This window comes from Hylobates moloch, unplaced genomic scaffold (genome assembly GCF_009828535.3).
Source record: "Hylobates moloch isolate HMO894 unplaced genomic scaffold, HMol_V3 SCAFFOLD_3, whole genome shotgun sequence".
NCBI lineage: Eukaryota > Metazoa > Chordata > Mammalia > Primates > Hylobatidae > Hylobates > Hylobates moloch.
Window position 1 is genome coordinate 114,735,009 of NW_026652278.1, and position 18,962 is coordinate 114,753,970.

The following is an 18,962-nucleotide window of genomic DNA, read 5'->3' on the forward strand; positions in this document are numbered from 1 at the left end:
AACACACATGTGCATGTGTCTTTATAGTAGAATGATTTATATTCCTTTGGGTATATACCCAGTAATGGGATTGCTGGGCCAAATGGTATTTCTGGTTCTAGATCCTTGAATTGCCACACTGTCTTCAACAATGGTTGAACTGATTTACATTCCCACCAACGGTGTAAAAGTGTTTCTATTTCTCCACAGCCTTGCCAGCATCTGTTGTTTCCTGACTTTTTAATAACTGTCATTCTGACTGGTGTGAGATGGTATCTCATTGTGGTTTTGATTTGCATTTCTCTGATGATCAGTGATGTTGAGCTTTTTTTCTTATGTTTGTTGGCCATGTAAATGTTGTCTTTTGAGAAGTGTCTGTTCATATCCTTTGCCCGCTTTTTGATGAGGTTGTTTTTTTCTTGTAAATTTGTTTAAGTTCCTTATAAATTCCGGATATTAGACCTTTGTTAGATGGGTAGATTGCAGAAATTTTCTCCCATTCTGTAGATTGCCTATTCACTCTGCTGATAGTTTCTTTTGCTGTGCAGAAGCTCTTTAGTTTAATTAGATCCCATTTGTCAATTCTGGCTTTTGTTGCAATTGCTTTTGTTGAGGTCTCTGCTCTGCTCCATTGGTCTATATATCTGTTTTGGTACCAGTACCATGTTGTTTTGGTTACTGCAGGCTTGTAGTATAGTTTGAAGTCAGGTAGCATGATGTCTCCAGCTTTCTTCTTTTTGCTTAGGATTGTCTTGGCTATACGGGGTCTTCTTTCATTCCATATGAAATTTAAAATAGTTTTTTCTAATTCTGTAAAGAATGTCAATGGTAGTTTGATGGGAATAGCATTGAATCTATAAATTACTTTGGGCAGTATGTCCATTTTCACGATAGTGATTCTTCCTATCCTTGAGGATGGAATATTTTTCCATTTGTTTGCATTCTCTCTTACTTCCTTGAGCAGTGATTTGTAGTTCTCCTTGAAGAGGTCCTTCACGTCCCTTGCTAGCTGTATTCCTAGGTATTTTATTCTCTTTGTAACGATTGTGAATGGGAGTTCATTCATGATTTGGCTGTCTGCTTGTCTATTGTTGGTGTAAAGGAATGCTTGTGATTTTTCCACATTGATTTTGTATCCCGAGACTTTGCTGAAGTTGCTTGTCAGTTTAAGGAGTTTTTGGGCAGAGACGATGGGGTTTTCTAAATATACAATCATGTCATCTGCAAACAGAGACAATTTGACTTCCTCTCTTCCTATTTGAATACTCTTTATTTCTTTCCCTTGCCTGATTTCCTTGGCCAGAATTTCCAATACTATGTTGAGTAGGAGTGGTGAGAGAGGGCATCCTTGCCTTGTGCCGGTTTTCAAAGGGAATGCTTCCAGCTTTTGCCCATTCAATATATTGGCTGTGGGTTTGTCACAAACAGCTCTTATTATTTTGAGATAAGTTCCATCAACACCTAGTTTATTGAGAGTTTTTAGCATGAAGGGGTGTTGGATTTTATCAAAGGCCTTTTCTGCATCTATTGAGATAATCATGTGGTTTTTGTCTTTGGTTCTGTTTATGTGATGGATTACATTTATTGATTTTTGTATGTTGAAACAGCCTTGCATCCCAGGGATGAAGTCGACTTGATCGTGGTGGATAAGTTTTTTCATGTGTTGCTGAATTCTGTTTGCCAGTATTTTATTGAGGATTTTCACATCAGTGTTCATCAGGGATGTTGGCCTGAAGTTTCCTTTGTTCTGTCTCTTCTTGGTTTGGTATCAGGATGATGCTGGCCTCATAAAATGAATTAGGGAGGAGTCCCTCCTTTTCAATTGTTTGGAATAGTTTCAGAAGGAATGATACCAGCTCTTCTTTGTATTTCTGGTAGAATTCAGCTGTGAATCTGTCTGGTCCTGGGCTTTTTTTGGTTGGTAGGCTATTAATTACTGCCTCAATTTCAGAGCTTGTTATTGGTCTATTTAGGGATTCTTCTTCCTGGTTTAGCCTTGGGAGGGTGTATGTGTCCAGGAATTTATCAGTTTCTTCCAGATTTTCTAGTTTATTTGCGTAGAAGTGTTTATTGTATTCTCTGATGATAGTTTCTATTTCTGTGGGGTCAATGGTATTCTCCCCTTTATCATTTTGTATTGTGTCTACTTGATTCTCCCTCTTTTCTTCTTTATTAGTCTACCTAGTGGTCTAATTTGTTAATCTTTTCAAAAAAACCAGCTCCTGGATTCATTGATTTTTTGTAGGGTTTTTTGTGTCTCTATCTCCTTCAGTTCTTCTATGATCTTAGTTATTTCTAGTTTTCTGCTAGCTTTCGGATTAGTTTGTTCTTCCCTCTTTAGCTCTTTTAATGGTGATGTTAGGGTGTTGATTTGAGATCTTTCAAGCTTTCTGATGTGAGCATGTAGTGCTATAAATTTCTCTCTTAATACTGCTTTAGCTGTATCTCAGAGATTCTGGTACATTGTCTCTTTGTTCTTGTTGTTTTCAAATAACTTCTTCATTTCTGCCGTAATTTCATTACTTACCTAGGAGTCATTCAGGAGCAGGTTGTTCAATTTCCATGTAATTGTGCGGTTTTGAGTGAGTTTCTTAATCCTGAGTTCTAATTTGATTGCACTGTGTTTTGAGAGACTGTTTGTTATGATTTCAGTTCTTTTGCATTTGCTGAGGAGTGTTTTACTTCCAAATATGTGGTCGGTTTTAGAATAAGTGCCATGTGGTACTGAGAAGAATGTATATTCTAATGATTTGGGGTAGAGAGTTCTATAGACGTCTACTAGGTCCACTTGATCCAGAGCTGAGTTCAAGTCCTGAATATCCTTGTTAATTTTCTGTCTCATTGATCTAATACCGACAGTGGGGTGTTAAAGTCTCCCACTAGTATTTCATAGGAGTCTAAGTCTCTTTGTAGGTCTCTAAGAGGCACACCCCCTCCACCAAGAGAGAAAGTGCTTCATTAAACTGGTCCTATTACCCGTGCCACCCAACTGGGTGAGACCCTCCAACAGGGGTTGTCAGACACCCTATACAGGAGCGATCCTACTGGCATCAGGTTGGTGCTCCTCGAGGTCAGAGGCCACAGAAGAAGCAGGCACCTATCTTTGCTGTTCTCCATCCTCCTTGAGTGACATCTCCAGGTGCAGGAGCAAATCAGATAGAATAGGGCCTGAAGCGAACCCCCAGCAAACTGTAGAAGCCCTCAGAAGAGGGACCTGACCATTGAAAGAAAAAAAAAAAACTAACAGAAAGCAACAGCAACAGCATCAACCACAACAAAAAAGCCCCAACAAAAACCCCATTCAAGGGTCAGCAGCCTCAAAGACTGAAAATAGACAAACTCACAAAGATGAGAAAGAATCAACGAAAAAATAATGAAAACCCAAAAGGCTAAAGTGCCTCTTCTCCTCCAAATGATCGCAACGTCTCTCCATTCAAGGGTGCAGAACTGTACGGAGGATCAGATGGACGAATTGATGGAAGCAGGCTTCAGAAGATGGGTAATAAAAAACTACACTGAGCTAAAAGGAGCATGTTCTAAACCAATGCAAAGACGCTAAGAACCTTTATGAAAGGTTAGAGGAATTGCTAACTAGAATAACAAGTTTAGAGAGGAACATAAATGATCTGATGGAGCTGAAAAAGACAGCATGAGAACTTCGTGAAGCATACAGAAGTATCAACACCCAAATCAACCAAATAGAAGAAAGGATATCAGAATTTGAAGACCACCTTGCTGAAATAAGGCATGCAGACAAGACTGGAGAAGAAAGAATGTGAAGGAATGAAAAAAGCCTCCAAGAAATATGGGACTTCATAAAAAGACCGAACCTACTATTGATTGGAGTACCGGAAGGAGACAGGGAGAATAGAAGCAAGCTGGAAAACACACTTCAGGATATTATCCAGGAGAACTTGCCCAACCTAGCAAGACAGGCAGGCCAACATGCAAATTCAGGAAATACAGAGAACACCACCAAGATACTCCACAAGAAGATCAACCTCAAGACACATAATCATCAGATTCTCCAAGGTTGAAATGAAGGAAAAATTGTTAAGGGCAGCCAGAGAGAAAGGCCAGGTCACCTACAAAGGGAAGCCCATCAGACTAACAGCAGACCTCTCAGCAGAAACTCTATAAGCCAGAAGAGATTGGGGGTCAATATTCAACATTGTTACAAAAAAAATTTTCAACCCAGAATTTCATATCCAGCCACACTAACTTTCAAAAACGAAGGAGAAATAAAATCCTTTCCAGACAAGCAGATGCTGAGGGATTTTGTCACCACCAGGCCTGCCTTACAAGAGCTCCTGAAAGGAGCATTCAATATGGAAAGGAAAAACCGGTACCAGTCACTGCAAAAAACACACCAAAATATAAAGAACAATGACACTATGAAGAAACTGCATCAGCTAGTGTGCAAAATAACCAAATAGCAGCATGACGACAGAATCAAATCCACACATTTTGCTATTTTTCTAATTATCCCATCTGTCCTTTACCTTCTGTCTTTCCCTTTCTGCCTTCTTGGGTTAATTGAGTAGCTTTAAAATATTTCATTTTGCCTTTATAACTCAGCTGCCAAATGTTTGGGTTGGTGGGGAGTTAACCTTGCTCTTGAACTCTACTCCTGGCTTTCCACTTCTTGGAAGATCTCTCTTTATCCTGCTGGTCATTGACTTTGCATTTGGTGAAGGCTCAGTGCTTCTCAGAAGGATCACTTTCAGCCCTTTGACCTGCTCCCAGCCTTCAGTGGACTGCTGCCTTACACTCTGCAAAGGCCCGGGGTACTTGAAGAGGATCTCTTAGCCCTTCTGTTCTGTTCCTAGCCTTTGCTGTGTGGTACTTGTGCACTGGGTGGAAGCTCTATGGGAAAGAACTGGCAGGTGGATATGGAGTTGCTCTTTGATCAGGGCTCTTCAGAATTCTAATTCCTCACATCAGCAGCTAATAAAAGTTTCTTAAAAATTCAGCTGGTTTCTTCATGGTCCCATTTTTGCCAAGTTTATTCTTCCTTCTATCAGAGATGAAGAAGCTATGCATCTCTTTTTTGGGAAGAGATCATCTGTATATTGAATATATTTAGGAGATGAAGCAGCTATGCATCTCTTTTTTGGGAAGAGATCATCTGTATATTGAATTTAGTTTATTTAGGTTTTTTATGCATCTCAGCTCAGATAGTTTTTATAGAAAATCTATGATTTTGTGACTTCTTCAACTTCTTGTTGTAGACTCTGGTTATTTTTAAAACTTGTAATTTAAAAATTATATGCCAATGGAAACACTTTTCAAGGATCTTACATTTAATGCTTATTGCTTAGTGGTTTAATGAATGACAACAGTCCCTGAGTGTGGGAATAGTTGCGGTCTACGAAAGGTTAATGAGTAAATGAATTATGTTTACTTTGGGTATTGAGTTACTGGTACTGATCTGGCCATACACGAATATCCCTAATCACCCTTATGACTAGTAATACACATTTATAAGATGGTGGACTAGAGCTGGGCTAGAGTTTATTGATAAGGGACAGAAAGAAAGTATAGCAATTGATTATGCAGCCTTGCCTCATGGGCATTTGTACACCCTTATGAGTTAAAGTGAGATGCAAATGCATTCTTCATTAAAATGGCTTATCTGAATCATTTTAGAGCTGTATACAATAATTTGCTCATACTCATTAAGTTTGATTATGTTGATTAAAAACAAAGCTTATTTTCTGCATTTTCCAATAATATTGTAAAAAATACTTCATACCCTTCTTTGTTTGGGTTTCATGTCTTCATTACATTCCTTTTACTTCGTATTATCTTTTAAGATTTTGTGGAAGAATTTCACTTGGGTAACTGCAGGCTTAAATGATGCAATGCTTTCTGGAATCCAGGGGTGACTGACACACAGTCAGACATGAAGTGTTCAACAAAATTCTAAGATTGTCTTTTTTTTAATTGTAAATTCTTAAACATTCATAAAAGTAGTGAGATTAGAATAATGAAATCCTGTGCTTCTAATGACTGTTAACACAGGTCAATCTTATTTATCCTATCCACTTTATTAAAAATTTAGTTATTTATCTATTATTTAAAATAATATATTAGCTTATTTTAAAGCTAATCCCAGATATTATGTTTCATTTTGCATGTCTGTTGCCGTCTTGATAGGAAAATTTTTAAAACATAAATTACTATGACATAATGATATCTAACAAAGTTAATTATTTCAGAAACTTTCAGAAGTTGCTTTTTGATGCCGTTTCCCTAGCTATCTATAAACACCTGGAAATTATATTTATTTTATATTTCTAATGTTATTCAAATGATAATATGCTGATTTCTAAAATTGCATTTTTTTCCGTTGCTCTCAAGAATATCCTAAACATATCCATGGGATGTAGGATGACTTATGAAAATAGGTTGGACAAACATTTATCTTCCTTATCTTATGATAAGCAGAGTTCTGAGAAGTTTGGTAATGAAGAGTTAACTTGGTTTAACTAAGATTTTCCTAAATTATTTGACGCCAGAACCTTTTTTTATGTAATATCTGTTAGCCAAAATACATTTGGGGGAATATTGTTCTAGGCAGGAGAATGCTGCCTCTGAATAGCAAAATAATCTTTACTTCATTTTTATTTCAATTAATTAGGTAATTATTTGTCCATATTGCATTATCATCATAAGTAATTATTTTTTGTTTTTCTGTAATCTGCTTAATATTGATAATGTGGTGTGACAAGTCGTCTTTCTCAGGATCTTGTTTTATAAAAATCTTTCATCACACTTATTTTATGAAAATCATTTGCTGTAGAAGCAAATTAAGTATAAGCATTCTATGTTTCCACTAGATAGATATTTGCACACAAAAAAATAGACATCAAAATCCCATATAGAAAGCTAAATGCATCTATAGTTCATTGAAGAGGAAGCTAGAAATAAGATGTGTAGAAGTCAAGGAAATAGGGCCGGGCGCGGTGGCTCATGCCTGTAATCCCAGCACTTTGGGAGGCCGAGGTGGGCGGATCACGAGGTCAGGAGATCGAGACCATCTGGCTAACATGGTGAAACCCCATCTCTACTAAAAATACAAAAAATTAGCTGGGCATGGTGGTGGGCGTCTGTAGTCCCAGCTACTTGGGAGGCTGAAGCAGGAGAATGGCGTGAACCTGGGAGGCAGAGGTTGCAGTGAGCCATGATCGTGCCACTGCACTCCAGCCTGGGTGACAGAGCGAGACTCTGTCGCAAAAAAAAAAAAAGAAAAAAAAAAGAAAAAAGAAAAAAGTCAAGGAAATACAGCTCAAATTATAACAGTGAATAACTAGATTGTGTTTTATTTGTGAAGAATTGGCAAATAACTTTTAAATAGTTTCAACATTGGCAGTAGCATGGGAATTCTCCTACACTTTTATGTACCCTTAAAATATGTTCACTTTAAAAAATGTAAATAGTTAACAGAGGCAATTGAAAGCTAACTGCCCAACAAAGGAAACAATTCTCCATGTGTCCTCCTTCTCTGCTCACCCTGTGACACCTTCTCTGCTCACCCTGTGACACAGGAGCGACAAGGGACTCACAAGGCACTAGTGCCCTAGTAGTTCTGCATCTCATCCTCTCTCATACAGTTTAGTTGACATCTGCTCCCTGTCACTCACCCATACCCCCAAACTCACCAATCCTCCAAAGTGGATTAGTTGTTGCTTAGGTGTGTTTTGTCTTTATATTGCATAAATATTGTGAAGAAGGCTCTTTCCTCTGTGGTGCTACAAAGATAATTTTTTTTCCCGTTATAGTCAAACTACAACTTCAAGCAGAAGAGAGAGGAGTCGTGTCTATCAAAGGAGTGTGTGCTAACCGTTACCTTGCTATGAAGGAAGATGGAAGATTACTGGCTTCTGTAAGCATACTTCGTTTTCACACGTTTTTTGTTGGCTTTTATTGCTGTTAATTTACCAGCATTGTTGTTTATCAAATCTTTATAAGGGGTTTTACATGTATGATCATCATAGTCACCCTGTAAAATAGGGAGTATTTTCTTTATTTCACAGTTGCAAAAACTGATGTGCTGAGGGAGTAAGTAAAGTAAGAAAACACAGCTCATATAAAGTAGAGACTGGATTGGGCTGGAGGCATTCCTGACCTCTAAATCACTGCTTTTACTCTGCAAAACTATTAAACTATAATTTTAAAAAATTTTCCTTCTATTATGCAGTTGTTTGAAGATCATTGGGAATAGATGTATACAATTTTGATTATTGGTTTTTAAGTTTCTTCTTTAGAATGTGACATACAAAACACATGCAGTGTAGAACACTAGTTGAGAATGTAAGCTTTCTGCCTGGTACAGATGCCGACTCTGCCACTTATGAGCTCTGTGTTCTTGGACAAATGATTCTGAGCTAGTTCCTTTACCTGTAAAATAGAAACAATGATCCTATCTCATTGGGATTTTATGAGAATTTAATTAGATACTACACATCAAGTGCCCAAATCAGCATCTGACACGTAATAGATCCTGAAAATTGTTACTTCTTCCTCATATTACTTCTCATTTATATATATATGTCAGGAGAGGGACTTTTCTTTTTTCTTTTTTTTTTGAGATGGAGTCTCACTCCACTGCGCAGACTGGAGTGCAGTGGCGCAATCTCGGGTCACTGTACCCTCTGCCTTCTGGGTTCAAGCAATTCTCCTGCCTCAGCCTCCCGAGTAGCTGGGATTACAGCAAGGCACCACCATGCCTGGCTAATTTTTTTTGTATTTTTTAGTGGAGACAGGGTTTCGCCATGTTGGCTGGGCTGGTCCCGAACTCCTGACCTCAGGTGATCCGCTGCCTTGGCCTCCCAAAGTGCTGGGATTATAGGCGTGAGCCACCGTGCCCAGCTGTGGAGAGGAAATTTTCTTTTTTACATTTTATCACAGCTCATCAGAGGTCCTAGTTCCTGGCTAGTATTCTTTCCACTAGTACAGGCTCCCTGTCAACTTCACCATTATTATTAGAAACGGGATTGCATATCTGTTGAACATATGATGTATAAAGAATGGTGCAGGAAAATAAATATAAAAGACATAGATCTCATTCCTGTCTCCTTGAGGGAGTAGATAGGACATGTATGTAAATGTTTGTGTGTGTGTGTGTTTCACAGCTCTTATACCAATGCCACTGGCCAGTTATGACATCTCTATATAACCTCCCCACAGAAAGGATCTAATAGTACTAAGAAATTGTGGTATTTTGAACTGTACAAATAGTTTTTGAAATTTCTTCTGAATGAAGACCTTTGGATTTCTAAAAGCACCAAAACAAGGCTTACAGAGAAAAAGGTATCTAAACTATCCCAATTTCAGACTGACTATATGACAAAGATATACTTATGTTGATATTACCAGTTTATGTGATTTTTGCAGGATAAATCACAAGTTTGAGTGTAGTGGCTCTCAATTTTGGGGGGAGGTAGTTGAATAAATTTTAGAATTCTCTTTAAGAATAGCCAATACTTATTAAGTGTAAGTGCACCAGATGCTATGGTAGGCATCGGGCTTATAAAATTGAATATCAAATTGTCTCTGCCCTTAATGAGTGACAATCCAGGGGAGGCAGAAGTGTAAATAAGTATTTATAATAATGTATAAGGGTTTTGATATGCTACTTGTATATTTTGCATACATGCATAGTAATATAGGAAAGGATAAGAAGTATTATGATATAGGAAGCAATATAGAAAATGAGGTGATTACATTTTTCTAGAATTGGGGGAGATGACCTATAAGTAGAATTTTAGACGTTGTAAAGGAAGGAGTTCAGCAGGCAGTTATGGGGCAGAAGAAATTGAGATGAAGGTATAGATAACTCTAGGACATAGGACATGAAAAGCTGTGGATGCATAAATCTACTTGATGTATCTGAAGAATTACAAGTAATTAACTAATGCTGGAATGTATAGTGCAATGGAGTAACAAGGTGGAAGGGAAGAGAGAGAAGGCTGGGGAGGTAGATAGACTGTCTGCTGAATCTGCTGAAGGGCTTTATACACCATGCTGACTATAAGCAGTGGAGAGCCATGGAGAGTTTTAAGAAGAGATCTAATTAGATTTAAATTTGAGAAAGATCATCCTGGCAGAAGTGTAGAGAATGGACTTGAGGGGGCCAAGACTGGTGGAGAGAGATCAGTTAGAAGGCCACCGTAGCCGGGCGCGGTGGCTCACGCTTGTAATCCCAGCACTTTGGGAGGCCGAGGTGGGCGGATCACGAGGTCAGGAGATTGAGACCATGGTGAAACCCCGTCTCTACTAAAAATACAAAAAATTAGCTGGGCCTGGTGGCGGGCGCCTGTAGTCCCAGCTACTCGGAGAGTCTGAGGCAGGAGAATGGCGTGAACCCGGGAGGCGGAGCTTGCAGTGAGCCGAGATCGTGCCACTGCACTCCAGCCTGGGTGACAGAGCAAGACTCCATCTCAAAAAAAAAAAAAAAAAAAAAAGAAGGCCACTGTAATAGTCCAAGCAAGTGATGTTCTCATCCTGGCAATAACAGTAGGTCAGAGAGGAGTGAGGAAAATGCTAGCACTTGTGATTGATTAGATTTAGGATTGAAGATGAAAGAAAAGTCAAAGGTGGCTTTTAGGTTGCTGGTTTGGGTGAGAAGGTAGATGAGAAAGGGGAAGGAAGAAAAGAGCAAGGTTTGGGAAAAGGTAGTAAGTTCAAATTTAGACCTCTTTAGTTTGAGCTGCCTAAGGGAAATTCAGGTAAAGATGTTCAGTGAGTAGTTGAAATTATAAATCTGGAGCTTAGAGGAACGGTCTACATTGATTGTTAGATAGATTTGGATATGATCAGCATATAGGTGGTAGTTAAATCAGGGGGAATGTATGCGGTTTCCTAGGTAAAGAATACAGCTCAAAACATTAACTACTTGGGACTTTCACTTCTTCTACTCTGTACTTGCCTTTTATTCTGCCAATCTATTGTCAACTCAAGAGGTGATGTAATAGTTTGGGAATCTACCAAAGTAGCATTTTAAATATCTCCCATGACAGTGAACCAATAAGTAATTTTGGATGACTGACATTTTATTAGTGAGAGGAAGATGAGTTTCCAACCCTCCTACCCCTTTCACTTTAGGATGTGACAAATCACTATGCTTCTGCAGTAGAGTTGGTTTGGCTACTGTCAGACAGTGAGGGTGGTAGAGGAAAAAAAAGGAGTTGCATACAACATTTGTCCTGTTATAACTAACTATGGACAGCACTAATAAAATGGTTTTAAAGCTCCAGCCTTTTATATGTCTGTCATAATCTGGGTCAGTGAATGCCTTGAGATTAGTTGTTACCCTGTGGCATTGTTGACCTTAGAAGATGCAGTAACCTAGTGCATTAGTCCATTTTCATGCCGCTGATAAAGACATACCAGAGACTGGGCAATTTACAAAAGAAAGAGGTTTAATTGGACTTACAGTTCCACATGACTGGGGAAGCCTCACAATCATGGCGGAAGGCAAGGAAGAGCAAGTCACATCTTAAATGGATGGCAGTAGGCAGAGAGAGCTTGTGCAGGGGAAGTCCTGTTTATAAAACTATCAGATCTTGTGAGACTTACTATCACAAGAACAGCATGGGAAAGACTTGTCCCCATGATTCAATTACCTCCCACTGGGTCCTTCCCATAACACATGGAAATTCAAGATGAAATTTAGGTGGGGACACAGCCAAACCATATCATTCCACCCCTGACCCCTCCAAAATCTCATGTCCTCACATTTCAAAACCAATCATGCCTTCCCAACAGTCTCCCAAAGTCATAACTCATTTCAGCATTAACTCAAAAGTCCACAGTCCAACATCTCATCTGAGACAAGGCAAGTCCCTTCTGCCTATGAGGCTGTAAAATCAAAAGCAAGTTAGTTACTTCCCAGATACAATGTGGGTACAGGCACTGGGTTAATACAGCCATCGCGAATGGGAGAAATTGGCCCAAATGAAGGGGCTACAGGCCCTATGCAAGTCTGAAATCCAGTGAGGCAGTCAAATCTTTTTCTTTTTTTTTTTTTTTTTTGAGACGGAGTCTCACTCTGTCGCCCAGGCTGGAGTGCAGTGGCGCGATCTCGGCTCACTGCAAGCTCTGCCTCCTGGGTTCACACCATTCTCCTGCCTCAGCCTGCCGAGTAGCTGGGACTATAGGCACCTGCCACCACGCCTGGCTAATTTTTTGCATTTTTTTAGTAGAGGCGGGGTTTCACCGTATTAGCCAGGATGGTCTTGATCTCCCAACCTTGTGATCTGCCTGCCTCGGCCTCCCAAAGTGCTGGGATTACAGGCATGAGCCACCGCACCTGGCCCAGCAGTCAAATCATAAAGCTCCAAAATGATCTCCTTTGACTCCATGTCTCTCATCCAGGTCATGCTGATGCAAGAGCTGGGTTCCCATCATATTGAGCAGCTCTGCCCCTGTGGCTTTGCAGGGTACAGCCTCCCTCTCAGCTGCCTTCACAGGCTGGCATTGAGTGTCTGTGGCTTTTCTAGGTGCATGGTGCAAGCTCTCAGTAGATCTACCATTCTGGGGTCTGGAGGATGGTGGCCCTTTTCTCACACCTCCACTAGGTGGTGCTGTAATAGGGACTCTGTGTGGGGGCTCTGACCCCACATTTCCCTTCTGCACTGCCCTAGCAGAGGTTCTCCATGAGGGCCCCACCCCTGCACAAACTTCTGCCTGGGCATCCAGGCATTTCCACACATCTGAAATCTAGCGGAGGTTCCTAAACCTCAATTCTTGACTTCTGTGCACTCTCAGGCTCAACACCATGTGGAAGCTGCCAAGGCTTGGTGCTTGCACCCTCTGAAGCAACAGCCTGAACTGTACCTTGGCCCCTTTTAGTCACAGCTGGAGCAGCTGGGAAGCAAGGCACCAAGTCCCTAGACTGTACATAGCAGAGGGACCCTGGGCCCAGCTCATGAAACCATTTTTTCCTCGTAAACCTCTGGGCCTGTGATGGGAAGGATTGCCACAAAGGTCTCTGACATTCCCCAGAGACATTTTCCTCATTGTCTTGGTGATTAATATCGGCTCCCCATTACTTACACAAATTTCTGCAGCCCACTTGAATTTTTCCTCAGATAATGGGATTTTCTTTTCTATCGCATGGTCAGGCTGCAAATTTTCCAAACTTTTATGCCCTCCTTCCCTTATAAAACTGAATGCCTTTAACAGCACCCAAATCACATTTTGAATGCTTTGCTACTTAAACATTTCTTCCGCCAGATACCCTAAATCATATCTGTCAAGTTCAAAGTTCCACAAATCTCTAGGGCAGGGGCAAAATGCCACCAGTCTCTTTGCTAAAACATAACAAGAGTCACCTTTGCTCAGTTCCCAACAAGTTCCTCATCTCCATCTGAGACCACCTCTGCCTGGATTTCATTATCCATATCATCAGCATTTTGGTCAAAGGCATTCAACAAATCTCTAGGGAGTTCCAAACTTTCCCACATTTTCCTGTCATCTTCTGGGCTCTCCAACCTATTCCAACCTTTGCCTGTTAACCAGTTCCAAAGTTGCTTCCACGTTTTTGGGTATCTTTCAGCAGCACCCCATTCCTAGTACAAATTTACTGTATTAGTCCATTTTCATGCTGCTGATAAAAGACATACCCAAGACTGGGCAATTTACAAAAGAAGAGGTTTAATCGGACTTACAGTTCCACATGGCTGGGGAAGCCTCACAATCATGGCGGAAGGCAAGGAAGAGCAAGTCACATCTTAAATAGATGGCAGCAGGCAAAAAGAGAGAGCTTGTGCAGGGGGACTCTTCTTTATAAAACCATAAGATCTCATGAGACTTATTCACTATCATAAGAACAGCACAAGAAAGACTTGTCTCCATGGTTCAGTTATCTCCCACTGGGTCCCTCCCACAACACATGGGAATTCAAGATGAGATTTGGGTGGGGGCACAGCCAAACCATGTAACCTAGTAATCATGGTAACTCTGTAAGATAATTGCTGGTGGAGTTTTTCATCTCCTCAGGAGCACTGGCTGAATATTGATTCATTCACAATGATAAAAAGACCCATTGTTAAAAGTGATGAAAACAGAAACTGCTCTGTCTTCAAGTGTATCTCTGAAACTACTAGGGTACATAAAAAGATGAGACAAGTTAAAAGAAAGTAGACCTGAAAAGAGAATTCTGACTTTTTCTCTTGGCAAATAGGTATTAAGCTTCCTAAACGGTTGATTCTGTACCATCAGAAATGTAAAATACTCAAAATAAAGTTTTCTAGTTTCATTCTTAGCTAAGCAGGAACTTGTGAAAGTTAGTCTTAAATGTGTTTCTATCTCTTTGGATGTATTAACTCTTTCTGATGGAACAAATTTCCACCAAGTTGGTGCAGTAAGAATTAATTTAGCAATGCTTAGAAATGTATCACAAACACTCTGTAGAGACAAAGCCATGGCTATTAAGCATACATTAAAAATTCAGGATTTCTTAGTCTCCTTTGAGGAAAGGCATGGCCAAGATCCAGTTGTATGTTTCAGCTCTCGTCATACAACCTGTTCCTGCCAAGTTCACAAGTTAATCTCTAGTCTTACCATCCAATTTGTGTGGCTTGGTGTCATGCCTTTTCAGCAGCAATCCTGTCTCTTTCAAATTGTTCTTGGTGGGCTGTGTCAATCTTCAGATGAAAAAGTACGCGTGCCCCACCTCAAAACCAAAGATATGGTCTTGGTGATTCAGTAAGTGGCACATTTCTCTCTGAGTCAGATCCATAGACATTAAACTGTCAACAATAGCAGCTTTTGGTATGAGTTCAGGGTTCTGACCAGTAGCCATCATCTGGGGATGCAGATGTGCCTCGTAACTTGAAGAAACCGGGATTTATGAACTTGCACTTGCCAGAGACATAGTCCTTCTCACTCTACTACCTGGCCCTTTTTCAGACTACTGTGTTATGACACATCCCTGGGTTCGTCTCCATTTTACTCTGTGATTCCTGCAATGATTTCTAAAGCATTCTAGTTTCCTCCCAGAAAGAAGAGTACTGTGGATACATAAAACATTTAGGTTTTTAAGAGTTATGTTAGGTTGATTACCAATTAGAGTATGAAAAAAGACTAATTTGTATATCGTTTTTTCCCCAACACCTCACATATTAATGGTATGCGTGTTTTCAGGTTACCAATTTTGTGTTGTTTGAAAACATTTCTTAAGGGTCTTTCCTTTCCTTTTGAAGCTAGGAAATAGGAAAATTCAAAAAGTAACTATATTTAATTGCCAAAGCCTGTATTTGGAAGCTGAAGTTAAATAGTTCTTTAATGCACAACAGACTTCTTACTCCATTCCATAGCAGGATAAATTTTGTTGCTATGAGCAACAGAAGTCCAGAACAAATATTAGAATTGATGATTTAAGTGTTCACAAAATTACAGATTTTTAAGAAAATTGCATAAAGTGAAGTTAATTGTAGTTTTAAGTTTAAATCACCAAACAACCTCAATGTTAGCATTGGTATGAAAAAACTTGACTGATCTTCATCTGCCAGAAAGTTGCACACTGTTTTCTATATAATGCTATAGATCATGATATACCCTGAACAAAATATTAATATCTCAGAAGTATTAGAATGTCATTTGCAGTGATCCACAATAGTGAAATATGAAAAAATGTATATTCTCTGAGGATATACATGTAATTTCTGTAAAAGTAAAATACATTTTACCTATAGAATAACTTTCTTAATTGAGGGGACTTCACAATGACATGAAATCTATAATAAAGTAAAGTAGGGAAAATAGATATTTGAGAGCCCAATTATCCAGACTGACAATCTATACTGATGAAATTTGTGAGAAAAATACAGTAATTGAAGAGGAATATATATCCTTTTTAAGAGATAAAATACTAGACAAAATACAAAGGTTATTGCATAATGAGAATTACTGTTCTTTTATAACTCAATCTTAAAACTGTTATGCAACCTATAGATATTACAGGTTTAAGATCAAATTTAGGCCTGGCACAATGGCTCATGCCTATAATCTCAGCACTCTGGGAGGCCGAGGCAGGTGGATCACTTGAGGTCAGGAGTTTGAGACCAGCCTGGCCAACATGGCGAAACCCCATCTCTACTAAAAGTACAAAAATTAGCCGGGCGTGGTGATGCACATTTGTAATCACAGCAACTTGGGAGGCTGAGGCAGGAGAATCGTGTGGACCCAGGAGGTGGACATTGCAGTGAATCAAGATCACGCCACTGCACTCCAGCCTAGGCGACACAGTGAGACTCCATCTCAAAAAAATAAAAAATAAAAAGATCAAATTTAATTTTAACTTTTCACTATTTGGATGTTTCTTTTTTTTTCTGAAATACTCAACATTGATACTTACATCATGTCTGTTTTTAATTCTCAGAAGTGGTATAAGCAAAAGCACTTTTGGATTCCTATTGAGCAAGCTCCCTCAAAAGCCAAAACTGAAAAATCAATGTACTGTAAAAGAATAAACAACCCAGTAAACAGAGCATGGGGAAATGGTCATAAGGTTCAAATCTAAAATTAGGAGTGGACTAGAACTGTGAGTCCAATGCATAAGGAAGGGAGAGTGGGGGTGAGAGGAGGTGCTGGGGGGATGTGAGGAGAACTTGTTCATGTGCTTCTTTCTTTCCTTATTGTGTACTAAAGCTATTAGAGATTAAGAGAGATTCTAAAGACCATCTAATCCAATATTCTTACTTTACAGAGGAGGAAAGTGATGCCCAGAGAAGTTAAAGGACTGGATTGAAAATACAAGTTAGTTAGGGATCAAGGCGATATTGGAAGCTAGGTTTCTTGGCCCTTGAGAGATCCTCACAGATGTCAAGTTTGGATAGTCAACTCTTGGAAAGGGTCATCTGGTCTATTTTCCTTAGGGAGTAAATAGTTCATAAAGTTAAACCATATTCTGTATTTTAGTTCCTAGTCTGGATTTTCCCCAGTCCTAGTTCTCTAGTTCTTATTTAGATTTTGTAATGTCATTGAATTATATTTTTATTGTAAGCTATCTGAAAAAGTTCCATTTGTTCATTAATTTAGCAAATGTTTATTGACGACTTACTATGTGCCAAGCACTGATACTGCAGTAGACAGAATAGATGAAAATCTTCAATCAACAAACATGCTGTTGATAGTCTGGTGAAATAAAGTGATATGTATATATGAATCATCTGTATTTGGGCATAGTAGAGCACAGGAATGCATGAGGTGCTTTTATTTTTCACATTATAGCTAGAGTTGCTGTATCTAGTGACTTGAGAAATTCTTTTTTGTGATGGTACTTGTAGCCCTAGAGTCAGTTTTTTAAAAAATATATTTTAGTTTTACAATGGTTTTAGACTTACAGAAAAGTTATAAAGATGACACAGAGAGTGTCTATATACTCCACACTGAGTTTCACTTTTATTAACATCCTACATTAGTTTGGTGCACCTGTCACAACTAATGAACCCATACTGATATGTTATTATTAGCTAAAGTCCATACTTTATTCATGTTTCCTTAGTTTTTCCTAATATTCTTTTTCTGTTCAGAATACCACATTTAGTTATCATGTCTCCTTAGTTTCCTCCAGACTGTGACAGTTTCCTAGACTTTCCTTATTTTTGATTACTTTGATAGTTTGAGGAGTACTGTTGAGGTATTTTTTAGAACCTCCTTCAACTTGCTTGATTTTTTTCTCTTTTTCTTTTCTTTGTTTTTTTTTGAGACAGGGTCTTGCTCTGTCTCCCAGGCTGGAGGGCAGTGGTGTGATCATAGATCACCACGACCTTGAATTCTTGGGCTCAAGTGATCCTCCCACCTTGGCCTCCCAAGTAGCTGGGACTACAGGTGCATGCCACCATACTCTACTAATTTATTTTTATTTTTAGTAGAGATGAGGTCTTGCTATATTGCCCAAACTGGTCTCGAACTCCTGGGCTCAAGAATCCTCCTGCCTTGGCCTCCCAAAGTGCTGGGATGACAAGTGTGAGCCATTGCACCTGGCCTGACGTTTTTTTCATGGCTAGATAGGGATTTGAGTGTTTGAGAGGAAGACTATAGAAGTAAAGTACCATTTTTGTGGCATATAATGGTATATGTTATCTTCATGATTGATAACTCATGATATAATCCTTGCTCACCTGGCTGAAATAGTATTTGTGTCCACTGTAAAGTTACTCTTTCACTTCCTTTCCATACTATACTGTTTGGAAGGAAGTCACCATGCATAGTCCACACTTAAGAGATGGAGATGATGGTTATGCTCCACCTCCTTGAGGGGTAATATTTACATAAATTGTCATTCTTTTGCATGGGAAATTTGTTCATTTTCCTCCATTTATTTATTTATTCAATCATTTATATCAATATGTATTCACAGATATTTATTTTATACTTTGAGTTACAATCCAATACTACATTATTTATTTTGTTGCTAAAATAGTTCCAGCTTTGGCCATTGGGAGCTCTTTCAGTTGGCTCCTGTGCTCTCCTCTTTGACATACTCCCATCAATGCATTTATTTTAAGTACTTCATTACTTTTTGGCCTACAAGATGCTCCAGGCTCATTTTGTATATTCCCTGCTCCACCCTAGAATGGGCCATTTCTCCAAAGAGTATTGGTTTCTTTTATTAGAGAATGGTATTAGAAACCACAAACTGCAATGCTGGGTGTGCTTATTGCTACAGAAGTATCTTTGCTTCTCTAAGCCCTCTCAGCTGACAGAGCAAGAAATGGTGGTACATACTAGCCTGGGTATAAACATGTATTTATAAATATTTCTATATTTGGCCATCTGTATCAATATTAATATGAGGCAGAGCATGGTGGCTCACATCTGTAATCCCAGCACTTTGGGAGGCTGAGGCAGGTGGACCACGACGTCAGGAGTTCGAGACCAGCCTGACCAACATGGTGAAATCCTGTCTCTACTAAAAATACAAAAATTAGCCAGGCATGGTGGTGCACACCTGCAATCCCAGCTACTCA

General features: G+C 39.2%; 1 protein-coding gene across 1 annotated transcript in view; it reads left to right on the plus strand.

Moving 5' to 3' along the window:
- FGF2 (fibroblast growth factor 2) overlaps positions 1-18,962 on the plus strand; it is a 72,536-nt gene that overhangs the window by 42,916 nt on the left and 10,658 nt on the right. The window contains exon 2 of the mRNA XM_032146787.2: positions 7,764-7,867. Within this exon, the coding sequence (XP_032002678.1) occupies positions 7,764-7,867 (104 nt within the window). The remainder of the gene's footprint in view (positions 1-7,763; positions 7,868-18,962) is intronic.